The following is a 19820-nucleotide window of genomic DNA, read 5'->3' as shown; positions in this document are numbered from 1 at the left end:
AAAACGTAAATAGAGAGCTCCCAAAACGTAAATAGAGAGCTCTCAAAACGTAAATAGAGCTTCCGAAACGTAAATAGCGCCTCCGAAAAGTAAATAAAGCCTCCGAAAAGTAAATAAAGCCTCCGAAACGTAAATAAAGCCTCCAAAACGCAAATAAAGCCTCCAAAAATGTAAATATAGCCCCTCCGGAAAGTAAATAGAGCCTCCAAAAACTTTACTCAAGCCTCCACAAAAGCAAATAAGCTTCCACAAAAGTTAATGAATCCTCCACAAAAGCAAACAAGCCTCCGCAAAAGCAAATAAGCCTCCTCAAAAGCAAATAAGCCTCCGCAAAAGCGAATAAGCCTCCGCGCAAAAGCAAATAAGCCACTACAAAAGCAAATAAGTCTTCGAAAATGTTAATGAATCCTCCAAATATATAAATAAAATATCCAAATAAAAAAATAAAGCCTCCTAAAATACTAAAAAGTCCGAAATGCTAGCAAGCCTCCGAGAAAGACTAACAAGCCTCCGAAAAATCCAAACAAGCCTCCGAAAAATCCAAACAAGCCTCCGAAAAATCCAAACAAGCCTCCCAGAATGCAAACTAGCCTCTAGAGATGTAAATAAAGCCTCCGAAACGTCAATACTACTATGAAAAGTAAACAAAAGCTCCAAAGCTGGGCAAAGTCTCTTGAAATTAGATAAAAGCTATAAAAAAGTGTAAGGCTAGGCTTAATGATTGCAAGTTATTTATGAAATTCTCAGAACTTATGTTCAGGAGGTTATGTGTTATCTTTTGTAGGCTATGTGTTACGCTATAGAGGCTCTGCTTACATTTTGAAAATGAATAAATATTCATGTATTGAATATTTTTTTATCGTTACAACTTTAATTTTTTCAAATGGTTTCTTTCAACATTTCAATTCCAATCATCAATTTCTTCCATTTCACCATCACAACTAATCCCCAATCCCCCGATTCCTGCGCACAAAACACAACACTGTGCTACTACATCGAAAAATAATCCACAGCAGTTTATTTCTATTAATTCCTACGCTTCGTCCGGAATTATTGACCGTCGGAAATCCTTTCTCCACCATTCTAAGGACTAAGGACTATTTTCCCGTCGGATTACGCGTCATAATCCCTTACGGGGATACAATTGTCGCCACCGGCAAACAAACACCCAGACCAGACCAGAACAGGTGGAGATTATTATTGGAAAAAATAATCAACCGATGGTGGACATGTGGAATAAAATATATTACCAATTCACGTCCTCCACAGTCTCCTAATATCCCGAAATACGATCGGGATTTCGGTGTCGGGGTTCAGATTTATTTCGAAAGAGAGAAATTCCTGGAAAAAAATGAGAGGGAAAAGTATTTTGTCCGTGTAATATCCTTCGAATGGTCCCCGAGTATCCTTTTTCGGGAATACGTCTTTGTCTTTGCAGGGAACGAGGAGATTATGACACGAGTAATAGGGGAGGAAACGAGTGAATTTAAGGGATGATGAGAATTAAAATAAATCGGTGATTGTTATAAGATCGTAGGTCGAGGTCAGAAATTTTATAAGTTAGTTATGCAAGTTTAGAAACTGATTAAACTTAAGATTAAAATTAAAGAGAAAAAAGATTGTTAATATTTGAAAAGTAAGTCCCAAAAATAAGTATCATAGGTCCCAAAGGTATGTGTCAAAAATCCTAAAGAATATGTATCAAATTGTCCTAAAATATATAAACTAAAATCCGTTAAATAAAGGATTTAGCAAAACAAATGTGCACAAAAACTAAAGACATAAACTGAACTTTTCTACAGAACAAATTTAAGGCGCAGGTAAAATAAATAAGTAAGAGTATATCAAAATAAATAAATAAAAGCTAAAACAAAAAAATAAGAAAAGGATTTAGCAGAATAAATAAAGGCTTAAAATCTCGGAGAATAATAAAGTCTCCAAAAACATCGGTTAAGCCTCCAAAAACGTTGGTTAAGCCTCCAAAACGTTAACAAAGCGTCCAAAACGTTGTCCTAGCCTCCAAAAACGTTAACAAAGCGTCCAAAACGTTGTCCTAGCCTCCAAAAACATTGGCAATGCCTCTATAAACGTTGTCAACGCCTCCAAAGCGTAAATAAAGCCTCTAAAATGTTGACAAAGCCTCAAAAACGTAAATAAAGCTTCCAAGATATTAATAAAGCATCCAAGATGTTAATAAAGCCTGCAAGACGTTAATAAAGCCTGAAAGACGTAAATAAAGCCTCCAAGACGTAAATAAAGCCTCCAAGACGTAAATAAAGCCTGCAAGACGTAAATAAAGCCTGCAAGACGTAAATAAAGCCTGCAAGACGTAAATAAAGCCTGCAAGACGTAAATAAAGCCTGCAAGACGTAAATAAAGCCTGCAAGACGTTAATAAAGCCTGCAAGACGTTAATAAAGCCTGCAAAATGTTAATAAAGCTTACAAGACGTAAATAAAGCCTGTAAGACGTTAATAAATCCTGCAAAATGTTAATAAATCCTGCAAAATGTTAATAAAGCCTCCAAGATAGTATCAAAGCCTCCAAGACGTAAATAAAGCCTCCAAGACGTAAATAAAGCCTCCAAGACGTAAATAAAGCCTCCAAGACGTAAATAAAGCCTCCAAAACGTTAACAAAACCTCCGAAAACGTGAATAAAGCCTTCAGAACGTAAATAAAGCCTCCGAGACGTAAATAAACCCTCCAAGACGTAAATAAACCCTCCAAGACGTAAATAAACCCTCCAAGACGTAAATAAACCCTCCAAGACGTAAATAAAGCCTCCAAGACGTAAATAAAGCCTCCAAGACGTAAATAAAGCCTCCAAGACGTAAATAAAGCCTCCAAGACGTAAATAAAGCCTCCAAGACGTAAATAAAGCCTCCAAGACGTAAATAAAGCCTCCAAGACGTAAATAAAGCCTCCAAGACGTAAATAAAGCCTCCAAGACGTAAATAAAGCCTCCAAGACGTAAATAAAGCCTCCAAGACGTAAATAAAGCCTCCAAGACGTAAATAAAGCCTCCCAGACGTAAATAAAGCCTCCAAGACGTTAACAAAGCCTCCAAAAATCAAAATAAAGCATCTGGAGCATTACAAAAGCCCAAACAATTTAATCCAAGGCCCAAAAAATTATCAAGGTGGTAAAAAATCTATTAAAAACTTGAAAAATATATTTTAAAAATTTGAGAAAAGTTAAGTATGTTTATAAAACTTGAAATAGGCATATATATATATATATATATATATATATCTTTATATGAGTAAAATAAAATTGTATTTCATGAAGTTGAGATGACAAAACCATTATTTATTCCCTGACGCTTAGTCGTAACATTTTGTAATTGCGTTTCATCCCTTGAAAAATATTCGCCGAGAAAAAGATGATACTCGCAGACACGAATATAAAAAGTTTTGTACAAATGTAATTTTAGATAAAAAATGAATTTACACGCTTGTAGTAACACGCACAAAATATACACAACGCAGATTTATATTTCCCATGGACCAAATCAAGTGGAAACAGAAATTTACCTACGTCTCGATGTATACAACCGATTTGCATCAAACTATTATTACCTTTTAGGTGGAAAAAATCTTATCCTAACATATTTACCTTCTCTCACGGATGAAGTGAAACGAATGAAGGTTTTATTCCACGCACAAAATCTCTAACAAAACAAAGTATCGGCGTCTCCGTCGGCGTTTTGTAGAAATATGAGAAGGATTTTCATTGCCGTTACAGATTTATGGGGCCAACAAGGGTTGCAAGTGAGTGAGTGAGTGAGGGTAGCAGAAAATAAAGAAAAAATCGTCCGAAAAGTATTTTACAGAGTTTTCGTCGATATGTGTGTAGGTATGTAATAAATGGTAGTTGCAGAGTTTGGTTTCGGAAGGAAGAAGTTTGAGGGAAGTGTGAAGTTTTGGGTGAAAAATTAAAAGGAATGCGAGAAGTGTGAGGATTTTGTAGTTTGTAATTGTGTATGCAAAAAATATTTACGTTAATAATATTATGTAATACAAATTATGTAATTCAAATTTTGCTCATATTAATTCGTAAATTAAAATTAAATTAATTGCTTAAATTAATATCTTTACTTTTTTCAAGTTTTAATCAAAATTATCTAATGTTACTATATATTTTTTTAATAGTTGTAACAAAAATTGAATTAATTGAATGAATTCAGTTTTTCCTGTAAAATACAAATATTATAAATGAAACTTTGAGTGAGCAAAGCCTCCAAATCGTAAACAAAGCCTCCAAATCGTGAGAAAAGCCTCCAAAAACTCGAATAAAGCCAAAAAATCGTAAATGAAGCCTACAAATCGTGAATGAAGCCCCACAAACGTGAATGAAGCCTCTAAAATATGAAAAAAAGCCTACGAAACGTAAACAAAGCCTACGAAACGTAAACAAAGCCTACGAAACGTAAACAAAGCCTACGAAACGTAAACAAAGCCTACGAAACGTAAACAAAGCCTACGAAACGTAAACAAAACCTCCAAAAACGTGATAATGCCTCCAAAAACGTGATAATGCCTCCAAAAACGTGATAATGCCTCCAAAAACGTGATAATGCCTCCAAAAACTCGATAGAGCCTCCAAAAACTTGATAGAGCCTCCGAAAACGTGATAAAGCCTCCGAAAACGGAAATAAGGCCTCCGAAAACGGAAATAAGGCCTCCGAAAACGGAAATAAGGCCTCCGAAAACGGAAATAAGGCCTCCAAATTGTGAATGGGTCCTCCAAAATGTAAATAGTCTCCAAAAACGTAAATAAAGCCTTCAAAATGTGAATAAAGCCTTCAAAATGTGAATAAAGCCTCCAAAATGTGAATAAAGTCTCCAAATCGCTAACGAAGCCTCCGAAAATGTAAATAAAGCCTCCAAAAATTCAAATAAAACCTCCAAAAATTCAAATAAAGCCTCCAAAATTTCAAATAAAGCCTCCAAAAATTCAAATAAAGCCTACATATCATAAATAAAGCCTCCAAAAATTCAAATAAAGCCTACATATCATAAATAAAGCCTCCAAAATCAAAAAAGGCCTCCAAAATCGAAAACAAGGCCTCCAAATTATGAAAAGCCTCCGAAAATGTAATTATATAGCCTCCAAAAACATGAATAAAGCCTACAAATCGCGAATAAAGCCTCTAAAAATATAAATAAAACCTCGAAAAACTCAAAACCTACAAATTATAAATAAAGCCTCCAAATCGCGAATAATACCTCCAAATCGACAAATAACGCCTCCAAATTGTTGAAAATGCTCCTGAAACTTGACTAAAGCCTCCAAAACGTGAAGATTTTGGAGGCCACATTCGGATTTTAAAATAGTTTAAATTTGATAGTAATTTAAAACAATGAGGTCTTTTAAAAAAATTCAATTTCAATTGGAAAAAAAAGATATTAAATTCTTTAAATTACTTTTAACTTACCAAACATCTAAAATTATTTCACAAATCAAAATCAAAAACACATAATATTATATTATTTATAAATATGTCTTCCTAAACCACGATCTTTTTTTTACTACCAACTCTCTGTCTAAATAAATATGAAATAAAAAAAATCTGTTCAATCGTAAGAATCCGTTCCAATAAAAAATAAAGGTAATATAGAGAATCTATTTTTTTTATTATTGCATAAAAGAAAATTGTGAAAACGATCTTCGCAAAGGGTTACACCATCACATCCCTTTACTATTCTGTGAGAAAACCTAAAATATCAGAGAAGGCCGGGGTAAGGGTAAAGGAATCTTATTAATATTTATGATATTAATGACAGATCACAATGTGTTCATTTAAATCGAAACGGAATAACATTTGTTTCTAACAATATGAATTTAAAGATGGGGGTTCCACAAGGGTCTGTGCGAGGACCACTTCTTTTCCTTATTCACATAAATGACCTGCCCCCAGTGTACTAATTAAACTTAAAAATTAAAAAATATTAAATAATATTTATTAACATAAAATATTAAATTTATTTCATCCTTTCTCCAAAGATTCTTTTTCCCTTTGACTTCCAATTTTCCGAATAGTTTTTCTTAGAAGTTTATCCACGTGAAAAATCGCCTAAGACTTATACTACTACTCTTACTTCTGGGCAATGTTACAGCAGCAGCAGGAGCAAAAATGGGTTTTGCTGCTTTGCTGCTCTTGCTCTCGATATGGAAATTGAAAATGTGAAAAATGAAGAGAGATCTAATAAAAATATTTATTTATGAATTTCATGATCCGCTATCATATTTTTATTTTAGGTAAAGGTGTGTGTATGAAAACAGATGCGACGGTGGAGGAATGGATTTATGGATTTTATTTGAGAATGTTGGGGGTTGTGGGGGGATGGTTGATATTGAGCAGAGGCGAAATATAGATTTGTATTTATTGTTAAGACGGTGCTATAAGTCGGGAGATATTTGGTAGAAATCAGATTCGGAATTTATGAAATTCTGTTGAATTCTGTTTTTTGCTTAGGTGGTTCCAAGGTATATTTTATTATTGCATGAATAATTTAAATTTATAACAATATACATATTGTTTCGAATGTTTAAACTGAATGAATCAAAGATACAGTTGAAATTCTGAATCATCTATATGTATAATCCTGTAGCAAAAACATTAATAATAAATTTCAAAAAAATCGTAATGTATAAAATCTAAAATTTAAGATCCAGAATCCAGAGTATATAATAAAATGAGTACATATCGAATATCGCTAATTAATATATAATAATGCAAAATATGAAATCCTACCAAAAGCAGATCATATAAAATTTAAAATCAAGGATAAAATCTAAGAAAAATCAAATCTAGGATATACCGAATTTAAGAAATCCAAATTCGAGAATTAATAATTAAGCTTCAAAATTGAAATTTCAAAACATTATTAAATCCAAAGTTCAAAATATATCTAAAATCCTAAATTGAAAAGTGAATACTAATATACAAAATTCAGAATATTTCCAGAATCCAGACTTCAAAAACCAGAAGTTTGAAATTTAAGCATTAAAATCGCAAAATTCAGAATATTCAAAATTTCAACTCCATAATTCTATTTTCCAAAATATAAGATCTAGAATACATAGAATTCAAATTCTAAAAAATTCTGAATCTAGAGTATATTGTAAAAATCCAAAATCCTGAATACATAATATTCAAATTCCAAAATCTAGAGATGATTGCTAAATTCTAAAATCCTCAATACATGAAATTCTCTCTCTAAAATTCAGATTCCATAGTATATAAAATCCAGAATACAATAAATTTTAACTCCAAAATTAGAATCCAGAGTCTATATTAAAAAGCAAAATCCAGAATTCATAACATCCATATTAAAAAAAATCTGAATCCAGAGAATACAGAATCTCAAATCCAGAATACATAAAATCATATACGAAAATCCAAAATACAAAGTATATTGTTAAAATCCAAAATCCTGAATACATACAAGCCATATACAATAATTCAAAATCCAGAATACAAACAAAAATTCAAAACTTAGAATCCTGAATATATAAAATCCAAAAACCAGAATATATAAAATCCAAACTAAAATAATCAGAATCCAAAGTATATAGTAAATTGCAATTTCCAGAATATTAATCTATATTAAAAAATTCAGAATCCAGAGTATATAAAATCCCAGCTCCAAAATTCTAAATTCATAGTATATAAAATCCAAAATACATGAAATCGAACAGCCAAAATTCAGGTTCCAGAGTATAAAAAATCCAAAATCCAAAATCCAGAATATATAAAATCCATAGACAAAACCTCAGAATCCAAAATATTTGTTAAAATCCTAAGTCCAGATTAGGTCAAATCCAAATTGTAAAATCCAGAATTCATAGTATACGTGCATAAAATTAAAACTCAAAAATTCTGAATCCTGAGTATATAAAATCCAAAATCTAGAATACATTAAATTAAGATTCCAAAATTCAGAATCCAGAGTATATAAAATCCAAAATTCAGAATACATTATTTCCAAACTTCAAAATTTAAATCCTGAGTATATAAAATCCAAAATTCAGAATACATAAAATCCAAACATCAAAACTCAATCCATAGCATATAAAATCTAAAATATATAAAATCCTAACTCCAAAATTCAAAATCCAGAAAATATAAAATCCAGAATACATGAAATCCAGATCTCAAATTTCAGAATCCGGAGTATATAAAATCCAAGATCCAGAATGCATACAATCTCAACTCCAAACTCCAGAAAATATAATATTTAAAATTGTTAATGTGTATCCAAGTTTCATAATTCAGAATCCAGAGTATATAAAATCCAAAAACCAGAATACATAAAATCCAAACTCCAAAATTCAAAATCCAGGGTGTCCAAAAATACAGAATCCAGAATACATAAAATTCAGAATCCAGAGTATATTGTTAAAATCTAAAATCCTGAACAATTCGAAAAATAATGAATCCAGATCCCAAGTAGAAATGAATCCCTGGGCTCTATATAGTTTATCAATATTGTCTCAATATTATTCCCTTGCCCTAGAGTATATAAGATTCAAAAACCGGAATCCAGAATCTATTAGATATTAAATCCAAAATCTAAAATATATAAAATCCAAAGTCCAAAATCCAGAATTGATATATTTTTAAATCTAGAATAAATAGAATTCAAACTCCAAAATTCAGAATGCAGAAAATACAAACCCAAGAAAAGTTCAAATCCAAAATCGAGATTCTATTTAAAATTTAAAGATATGTATAATATTTAAAAACAATAATGTAATTAAACATACTTCAAATTAAATTGAAATATTGTAATTAATTTTCTGACAAAAATTCTTCTGGAAAATTCTATGAACGCAACCTTTTCCTTAAACATTAAAACTATGTATAAAGTTTATAAAAACTTCTAGCACTTAATAAAAATCCATCTCTATCCTATCTCAATCTGCAACTTGCCAATAGGTGGTAACTGAATTCACATACAAGTCCCTAGATCCTTTTTAAATTTCCAAACTGACAAGAACTCCTCTTTACTCCTGCAACTCCTGCAACTCTCCACCGGTTTTGATTAATGTTCCGGCGTAAAGGAAATGCTAGATTTATTTCCTAGGAAACGTATCCGATTTTCCTGCAGATTTTTTTTATTTTTCCTTTTTGCTTTTAATTCTTTTTTTAAATTTCCGTTTCCACACTTTTGCGATAGATTTAAAAATATTCAAAGGAATTCTTTTCGAAAAGAATTGAAATCGATTTAGAGGGAAGTTTTTAGTGGAACGATGGTAATAAATAGTTTGTTTCTAATAATTTTTGTGTAATAGGATATTTTAGGTGTGTGTGTGTATTGGCACGTGTACGTGGTTGTATATTAAGACAAGATGACAACCCTTATTGCCTTCTGAGCCCCTCCACGGCGGAGCGAAACGCGGCAATTTCAAATAATAATTATGGCACTTTGTAAAAGCCACAAAACAGAGGGGTAGAATAAAGTAAAGTATATTTCAGGGTAGATATATATACACCTAAGTCTGTTTTTACACGGTTTTGATATAACACGGTTTGAAAATTGAAGATTTTTCATTTTTTTACACGATTTTATTCCATTTAGCACGATTTGAAATTTTATGTACTTAAATTTTTTTTGTCAAATTTAATTTTTGCGAAGTATGTTCATATCACAAGAAAGTATTTATGAAAGAAAAAAGTCTGAAACCATCGATAGTATCGATAGTTTGCGAACACTAGCTTAAAGATTTAAGTAAATTCTCCTTTAGTGCGTACAAACAATTTTTACTGGTCAAAGCAAATGTGAATAGCACTAATTTAGGGGAATTATTATTAAAATAAACATGAATTCTTGTTCTTGAAAATTCTTGTTTTTCACCAATTTTAATAGGTTTTAGAGAGTAGGACAAATCACCCATTTTTGTATAAGATCAATGTCTTTTTTTACACGGTTTTTTTTTTACACGGCTTCTTCTGGAACCAATCTCCGTGTAAAAACAGACTTAGGTGTGTATATATATATATATATATATATATATATATATATATATATATATATATATATATATATATATACGTATACAGGGACTATATACAGCAAAAGTACCTAATCATCATTCGCTTATCTTAATTTCTTAATTTTTTATGACCAAGTGGAGGGACTATTTAAAACAATCACGAAGATGGAGCAGATAGACAGTTTCGTGTTTTAAAGATGAGAAATTGTTTTTGTTGATGTGGAGTGAATTTAAGCATAAATGTTAGAAGTATTTATTGCAATTTGACACGTTCGTTTTTGTTTTACGATTTTTTACTTCCCGTAGGGTAGTTATGGTAATGAGCAGAAAATCGAAAATGAAAATTTTTGCATTTCTCGACGTTTTGAAGGTTCCTTAACATTTTACTGGCATACTTCAGAAAAAATGAATGTGTGCGGATAAAAAAATTTCTGTCCACGTTTTGGGCGCACGGATCAACCGATTTGAATGATTCATTTACCATTCGATCCCTATTGATAGGGAGATGTGCTGATTAGTTTTTGGCAAAGGCAAGTCTAGCCGTTACGGAGATACGGAGCAAAGAGTGCAAATGCAAATCGAGTTTTTGAAAGAGCGGAGTATCGGATTTGAATGATCTAAAAACATTCAATTTGTAATGATTGGGAGAAGAGGTGATTAGTTTTTGGCAAAGGCAGGTCCCGCCATTTCGAAGATACAGAGTTAAATGTGCAAAAAAATGGCAGTTTTTGAGTGAACTAAGCGTCCGATTTGAATGATCTAAAAGACTTTCTGCTAGTATTGACAAAACAATTGCTTTTGAGGATAAAAAAATTTCCTAAAAAAGAGGGAAAAAAAATTCCATAAATATTTTTGTAATTTTGGATTAAAAATTTAAAAAATCATCCAGACTAAGCACAGTCTAAGCGCCACTCTGGTACAAATGTTTTCCCAAGTGCGTTTAGACTGTTTATGTACTGGAGCACATTTCCATGAAAAATTAGTTTCCGTGAGAAATTTGTTTCAAAGAATGTAAATTTGCAAAACTTATAAATTTGTCTCTAAAAGTAAGAAATTTGTTTCTAAAAGTGCTAAATTATTGAATTAAGTATAAATGTGTGAGGCTCATAAATTTGTTTCTAAGAGTGAAAAATTATAACCTATATAAATTAAAAATAGATAATTTCAATCTATTTAAATAAAAAATGTCAAACTTGATTAATCTAGATTAAAAATTATGTATTCGTGCTCTTTGAAAATTCTTGGTTTTTGAATTTTTGTTCCAGAGCATAATTATTTCACAATCTGTACTTGATGGCAGTATGTTTTTAATAACTCTTTTCATACTTATATAAGTTAATTGAAACAAATATATATGCAAACAATATTAAATTATGATAGTATAATGATATTCCCAGAATAGGTGTATACAATTTGTATCTTTATGTAAAAAACAATGTATGTATTTAAGTCAAATAAAGCAAATTTTCAAATTAAAAAATTAATTTCACAATCTGTATCTTCCATACAATGTACATTTTAGGGTACAAAATCCTTTAAATCAAACCCTGATATCTCCACCGAATTGTTGAATATTTTGTCCATCGAAATTGCAATTTTGATATACGACAGCCATCCATTATTATTATTCCCAGTTATTTACAAACACAGTTCCGCAGTTAATCAAATATCAAAATATTTATGTTGGACGGGATTTCATAACAATATTTCATATGAAATCATATGAAAATCATATGAAATAGTATCCGGGGGTACAAAATATTCCATTCCCATGGAATGATAATGATATAGCAACTTCAATGAAAACAAGTCCCCAGTAATTTGTGGTCGACCTCAAAAAGTCGCCGTATTATTGCTATTGTATTAATTAATTGTGGTTGTAATTTTTGGCGATTAATTAATTTGTATGGTTACAGATATTTGATAAATTAATTATTGAAACGTAAAAATTTCTGGAACGTTTTGCATAGAGTTGTGGTGGATTTAATTGCAAATTTCTGAATTTCAGTATAGGCTAATTATATAGGAATATATTTACAAAGGCAATAATATAAATTTTTTTTCCAGTGCCTCCCGACATTTCGGACGAAAACAGTTCCAGTGACGTCACAGCCCAAGAAGGGCAAGACGCAAACCTTCAATGCACCGCCAATGGAAGACCCCAACCTAGGGTCACTTGGAAACGTGAAGACGGACAACCTTTATTGGTCAGGACTAAAACCAAAGACCTCGTCAGAGGTAAATAAAACAGACACAAAATACTAAACTAAATGTTTTTTGAATCATTCAAATCGGACGCTTGGTTCTCACGCAAACTTAAAATACACATTTTGCTTAATAACTCCAAAACTGCTAGACCTGCCTTTGGCAAAAACTAATCACCACGTGAATCACGGCAATAGCGATCGATGGGTTTTTGAATTATTCAAATCGGTTGCTCCGTTCTCTCGTGATCGTCGAAAGAAGATTGTATCCGCACGCACGTACCTACACAAACACGCATACACATTTTTTTGAAAAATACGCCAAATCGTTCAAAATACTGATAGAAAAATTTTGTTTTTGATGTTTTGCGATTACTATAACCCTACGGGTAGTTAGTTTCACTACTTGGAAACTGTACTAAAGCATTAGTGGCCAAGACCAAAATAGGTCCTGCATAACCACTTTTGACACTTTTTGCACAGTACCTCTAGAACAACTAGACCTGCTTTTGGCACAAACTAATCAGTACGTGAACCCGATAAATAGAAATCGATAGGTTTTTAAATCATTCAAATCGGTTGCTCCGTGCTCTTGTAATCGTCGATGCAAGATTGTATCCGCACGCACGTACCTACACGAACACGCACACACATTTTTTTGAAAAATACGCCAAATCGTTCAAAATACTGATGGAAAGATCTGGTTTTCGACGTTTTGCGATTACTACAACCCTACGGGTAGTTAATATCAGCACTTAAAAACTCAACTAAAGCATTGGTAGCCAAAACCAACCCCAAATAGGTCCTGATTCCGACGTCCCTGATACCGTACTTAAAATTCCACATATTATCTCCTACAATTAAATTCGTCTCTCATATAATAATAACATAGTTAATATTATAATTCTCTCACGTTGACAGTTGAGTAGTAAAGTAGAGGCGGCGACCAAATGCACTGTAATTCAGTTGAAGTTTGTACCCGGATAGAAGTGGTTAGAGTAGGTGGTAAGTGGTAGGTAGGCACGTAGGTTGTATATATTAGTTTGTTGTGTTGTTGCACAGCTACTTGGGCCATAACTTTGGTGCATTATGCAGATGACAAATAATATCTCTGCTCGTGCCGCAGAGCCTATTGTCTTGTCATTAATAAGAACAGTGCTAAGTTGGAGGAAGAGGATGATAATATATATATATATATATATATATATATACTAGCTGGCCCGCCATATATTTTACCATGTACCAAAGATATAACTTTTTGTGCAACAATTTTCGCATGCTTTTATAACATATTTAGTAACTTTAAAACCATTGATCCAAAACGAGTGATATATTTGAAAAAATTGTTCAAAATTAAACAACCTACAATTTTTTATAACATCATAGTGCTCTACAGCAACTCGGTATACTTTAAAATCAATTACAAGCATGAGACACTCGAGTACTTCAACCTTAGACAACTTACTTGTGCACTTGTTAATAGAATTCCTTTTATCTTTCAAACCGTTCGTCTGAAATTCATGAAATGTTCAACAAATTCATACAAAATTGAATAATCTATAACATTTTCTAATATTACAATGCTATACATCAACTCTTTATACTTTAAAACCAATTACAAACATGAGACACTCGAGTACTTCAACTTTGACAACTTATGCACTTGTGCACTCGTTAATAGAATTCCTTTTATCTTTTAAACCGTTGGTCTGAAATTCAGGAAATGTTCAACAAATTTATACAAAATTGAATAATCTGTAATATTTTCTAGTGTTACAATGCTCTACAGCAACTCGGTATACTTTAAAATCAATTACAAACATGAGACACTCGAGTACTTCAACCTTAGACAACTTACTTGTGCACTCGTTAATAGAATTCCTTTTATCTTTTAAACCGTTGGTATAAAACTCATGAAATGTTCAACAAATTCATACAAAATTGAATAATCTATAATATTTTCTAATATTACAATGCTCTACTTCAACTCCTTATACTTTAAAATCAATTACAAACACAAGGCACTAGAGTAATTCAACCTTAGACAACAACTTGTGCACTCCTTAATAGAATCCTTTTTATCTTTTGAACCGTTTGTCTAAAATTTAAGAAACATTCAGCAAATTTGTACAAAATTACAAAATCTAAAAGTATTTCTAACATTATGTTTCTCTACAACAACTCTGTATCTTTTTATTTCAGTAGACTCTTTCAACGGCACAGTGCTCCACCTGAGCAGGGTCGAGCGCCGCCAAATGGGCGCCTACTTATGCATAGCATCCAACGAGGTGCCTCCAGCAGTCAGCAAACGAGTCACCCTAAACGTCCATTGTAAGTAAAACAAAAAATCCGCCAAAATATAAGTGTGACTTATACAATTATCTTTTCTAGTTGCTCCTTCTGTGAGAGCCCCCAGCCAGCTCCTGGGAGCCCCTTTGGACTCCGATGTCCATTTGGAGTGCGTCGTGGAGGCGTCTCCAGCAGCTGTAACTTACTGGTTAAAGGGAAGACCTACGACTTATGCTTCTCAGGAAGAGGAAGGGTTGAGGGAGGAAAATGATGTTGCTGGTCAGTTGTTGGAGAGGAAACCTGAGATGCTCCTTGATGGGTAAGATAATTGATTAGATAAATGTTGGGCGAGAAAACTTCTCCAGAGTGGACAATTGCAGGAAATGAATCTAGAGCTGATTTTACAATATTGACATATTACCATTACCCAACCACAACTCCCTCTTCCCTTGTCACGAGTAATTTTCCTCCGCAAATCAAAGGGGCCGTTCTTCCCCCCAACCCCAGTTTCCCGTGTCTGTTATGTTGTGCCAGCAGCTGCTTAAAACATCACTTGCCGTCAACGATATAATATTGATCAACATCGAAATAGGAGTCATTAATCACATTGAAAGCCGCAGCGAATAGTAGTTGAGTAGAGTCGACTCTAGTCGACGAGTCGATGGAGGAGCTGTCTCGCTAGATGACGTTACTGTGCGTCGTCGAAGGGTAGGTAGTAGGTTCAGGTGGAGGAATGGCTTTTCGCAAATTCTATTTGTAAAAGACGAGAATTGAGACGGATTGGTAAAGGAACGACTTATTTGCTGTGCAAAATGTAATGGAGTTTCTTGGACGTAACTTTTTTGCCAGGCGAGATATAATAAAAATTATTTAACGGACAAAATTTAGATGAAATATTCTATGAAATATGATATAATGTTTGACATAACACATTTTCATGAAATAATTTAAGCATGCAATATTATCGATCTCTACATAGTAAATCTAAATTCTAACACGTTTTACAATTGTACATATTTAACAAAATTTTGCAATCAACTATTTCGCCTAAAACATCCAATTACTAAAATTTTCTCTCCATTTTCCAATCTCAAGCAATTCAGTATCGATTTCTCGCTCGGATTGGATTTACTAGTTGCGCATCGTCTGTAGAATTTCATTCAGATGCAAATCGCTCTAAAGACGACGATGAAGGCTTTGTGAATTATTATTAGCTAGAGTTCCAGCTATATAGCTATTACTGCAGCGTAATGCATGAATATTTAACTAGAATAATACGCTGTTGGGCCGATTAGTTACTCTTTGACCCGAAGAAGGAGGTTGTGTAACTAAAATTAATCCTAGGTAAATCTAAAGATTTGTGGGAAAATATGTTTTGTTCAAAGTCTATTTTTGATAAATACGTTCCCAGACTGATTAATAAAATTTTTAGTTTTTTTATAAATATCTCTGAAAACGATCAGAAAGTGTGGCAAACTGTCTGAAAAATGTTGCAAGTCGTCTGAAAAATGTTGCAAGTCGTCTGAAAAATGTTGCAAGTCGTCTGAAAAATGTTGCAAGTCGTCTGAATAATGTTGAAAGTCTTGCAAGATGTCTGAAAGTCTTGCAAGATGTCTGAAAGTCTTGCAAGATGTCTGAAAGTCTTGCAAGATGTCTGAAAGTCTTGCAAGATGTCTGAAAGTCTTGCAAGATGTCTGAAAGTCTTGCAAGATGTCTGAAAGTCTTGCAAGATGTCTGAAAGTCTTGCAAGATGTCTGAAAGTCTTGCAAGATGTCTGAAAGTCTTGCAAGATGTCTGAAAGTCTTGCAAGATGTCTGAAAGTCTTGCAAGATGTCTGAAAGTCTTGCAAGATGTCTGAAAGTCTTGCAAGATGTCTGAAAGTCTTGCAAGATGTCTGAAAGTCTTGCAAGATGTCTGAAAGTCTTGCAAGATGTCTGAAAGTCTTGCAAGATGTCTGAAAGTCTTGCAAGATGTCTGAAAGTCTTGCAAGATGTCTGAAAGTCTTGCAAATTGTCTGAGAGTCTTGCAAATTGTCTGAGAGTCTTGCAAATTGTCTGAGAGTCTTGCAAATTGTCTGAGAGTCTTGCAAATTGTCTGAGAGTCTTGCAAATTGTCTGAGAGTCTTGCAAATTGTCTGAGAGTGTTGCAAATAGCCTGAGAGTCTTGCAAATAGCCTGAGAGTCTTGTAAGTTGCCTGAAAGTTTTGTAAATTTGTTCAGAGTGCTGTAAATTGTCTGAAAGTGTAGCACATTGTCTGAAGGTCTGATAGTATTGCAACTAGTCTGATAGTCTTGCAACTCGTCTGATAGTTTTGCAAGTTGTCTGAAGGCCTTGCAAATTGAAGGCCTTGCAAATTGTCTGAAGGTCTTGCAAAATGTCTGAAGGTCTTGCAAAATGTCTGAAGGTCTTGCAAAATGTCTGAAGGTCTTGCAAAATGTCTGAAGGTCTTGCAAAATGTCTGAAGGTCTTGCAAAATGTCTGAAGGTCTTGCAAAATGTCTGAAGGTCTTGCGAATTGTCTGAAGGTCTTGCAAATTGTCTGAAGGTCTTGCAAATTGTCTGAAGGTCTTGCAAATTGTCTGAAGGTCTTGCAAATTGTCTGAGGGTCTTGCAAATTGTCTGAGGGTCTTGCAAATTGTCTGAGGGTCTTGCAAATTGTCTGAGGGTCTTGCAAATTGTCTGAGGGTCTTGCAAATTATCTGAGGGTCTTGCAAATTGTCTGAGGGTCTTGCAAATTGTCTGAAATTGTTGTAAGAATTATAAGAATGTTGCAAATCGACTGAATTTGTGGCAAGTTTTATAGAAATGTTTTAAATTGTCTGAAATTGTTGCAAGATTTATGGATATGTTTTAAATTGCCTAAAATCTTAAAATATTCATAGAAGTTTTGTCTGATAAAATTGTACATTGTCTGAATCAGTTATACATTCTGAAAGGGTTGCAAAGTGTTCTAAAATGCTGTATATTCTCTTAAAATGCTGTGAACAATATAGAAATTTTGTATACTTCTTGAAATATTTGTAAATTTTCCAAAAATTGTTAATCGAACTGTAGTTCCAGGATTGCAAGAAATATTGAAAAACTGGAATTTAAACATTTCTTATCGGATTTTTTTCTGATAATAAATAATATAATTTATGAGCAATTTCCGGAATCTAGATAGAACCGCTTATTGATTTATAAAATTATGATTTATTTATGACATGACACTATATAGTCTTACATCAGCGGATATTATCGTCTCTCGATATCTCGTGTTGATTCTATTAATAGGATTTTGGGATGTCAGACACGTTTGCACAATTGATTTTACGAACCATAAATAACCGCTGAGTTTGTGGTAATAATACAATATCTTAGCTATAATTATATATATATATATATATATATATAAAATAAATTAGTCTAAAACGTTTCATTCAGCTCTCATTTTATCTAATTTCCATAATGAACTTGATTCCATCTCCTCCACCGTACGTGCAAAAAATCGCAAAAAATTAATTTAAAACATAGTTTTAATTACATCCGAGCATTTATATTTGCATATATATATATATATTTTCACTGCGATTTCAACCTTTTGAACCTGGTTAAAATGACCTCCTGGCTATACCTCCATAGTCCTCCACCGTTTTTCAAATGATTATGAAAAAAGTTCAATTCGTTAATGTAAATAACGGACGTTGAGAACTAACTTATAATTAAAACGTTCGGAAATAATGGCGAGGCGAGTGTGCGTTTTTTTGAATTATGACTTTTCCTGGGGAAAAAAACTAATAAAACTGGACATAAAATTAGTTAAAGTAGGTACGTTTGATGGATTGCATTATAAAAATAGAAAAAGGTGTGAAGGCCTAAAGACAAATTGCATAAATATAAATCCATGTCCCACTCCACCTTATTTTTTCTCCATTTTTAATTAAAACCGCATCGTTATAAATAACAAAACATTTTCTATTCACAAAAACTTTCTTTTATGATTATATTTCTGTCATTTCAAAAACGAAACTTTTTTGAAACTTCCTAATGAAACCTATCAAACCAAACAGAGAGAAGAGAGAATGTTCTATGATATATTGGACTTTCTCTCAATAACTTTTTTCATTACGGACTCCACGATTTATTACGAAATCTTAAGATTTATGTTGATCGGGATTTTTTGAAAAAAATACATACATCATCTTAGTAATAATTGACAACTTTTTAATAAATTTTGTTAATTGATAAATTAAAATATAAACAATTCCTTGTTAACACTTTCATACACTCTTATATAAAAGTTTTGAATAAAACGACTTTGAATTCGATATTTCATTCTTTAGCAATATAAATAGAATAGAATTTGCGACATTTTTGTGGTTTTTATCAAATAACTCAATAATTTTATATGGAACTACCTCTTCCTTTTCAGTTAGATAAGGTAAAACTAGATAAAATTTACTACGTTTCCTAGGAAACCCATTTAAACACTCCGATATAAAAGTTTTGAATAAAACGCCTTTGAATTTGATATTAAATTATTTAGCATAATAATTAGAAATTCGGGATGTTTTTTGGTTTTTGTCAAATAACTCAAAAATTTCATATGAAACCATCCCTTTTTCGTTATATAGGATGAAACTAGATAAAATTTACAACATTTCCAGGGGAAAACTTTTATACACTCCGATATAAAAGTTTTGAATAAAACGACTTTGAATTTGATATTTCATTCTTTATAATATTGTGATAGATACATTTTATACTATCATGTATTTATTAATTAAATATTTTTTATAACTTTTAAACGGTTTGTCAAATTTAAATGAAATATTTGATAAATTTTTATAAAATTATATAGTCTACAATATTGTGCAACATTTTAACGCTCCACAGCAACTCGGTATACTTTAAAATCACAATTTAAAAATATACCACAGTCCGTAGAAAGAACATTTTATCACACTATGTGTAGAATTATCTCATATTAATTTTAAAGTATATATAAGTTCATATTTACAAGTAATTTTAAAGTATTCCGAGTTGCTGTAGAGTTTTATGTTAATATAATGTTACACAAAATTATAAACAATTTAATATTGTATAAATTTTTCATATATTTCATTTAAATTAGGCAAACCGTTTAAAAGTTACAAGAGATCTAATAAATAAATACATAAACGCACTCAAGGAAAATTACAGTTTGTTTACAAGCTCAAAATAATAATCAACTTTTAGATTAAATTTTAAAGTATACCGGGTTGCTGTAGAACGTTATAATAATAGAAAATATTAAAGATTATTTAATTTTGAACAAATTTGCCAAATATTTCATTTATTTTGGACA

General features: G+C 32.1%; 1 protein-coding gene across 1 annotated transcript in view; it reads left to right on the top strand.

Moving 5' to 3' along the window:
• Positions 1 to 14818, top strand: part of LOC113389721 (lachesin) — a 35721-nt gene extending 20903 nt beyond the window's left edge. The window contains exons 4-6 of the mRNA XM_026626735.1: positions 12070 to 12240; positions 14409 to 14537; positions 14598 to 14818. Of these exons, the coding sequence (XP_026482520.1) occupies positions 12070 to 12240; positions 14409 to 14537; positions 14598 to 14818 (521 nt within the window). The remainder of the gene's footprint in view (positions 1 to 12069; positions 12241 to 14408; positions 14538 to 14597) is intronic.
• The last annotated feature ends 5002 nt before the right edge of the window (positions 14819 to 19820 follow it).

This window comes from Ctenocephalides felis, unplaced genomic scaffold, assembly GCF_003426905.1.
Source record: "Ctenocephalides felis isolate EL2017-DRISC unplaced genomic scaffold, ASM342690v1 CF-g0.4_SCAFFOLD_03573, whole genome shotgun sequence".
Taxonomy (NCBI): Eukaryota; Metazoa; Arthropoda; class Insecta; order Siphonaptera; family Pulicidae; genus Ctenocephalides; species Ctenocephalides felis.
Note: the sequence above shows the minus strand (reverse complement) of the source record. Positions and strands in the feature narration are given on the sequence as shown.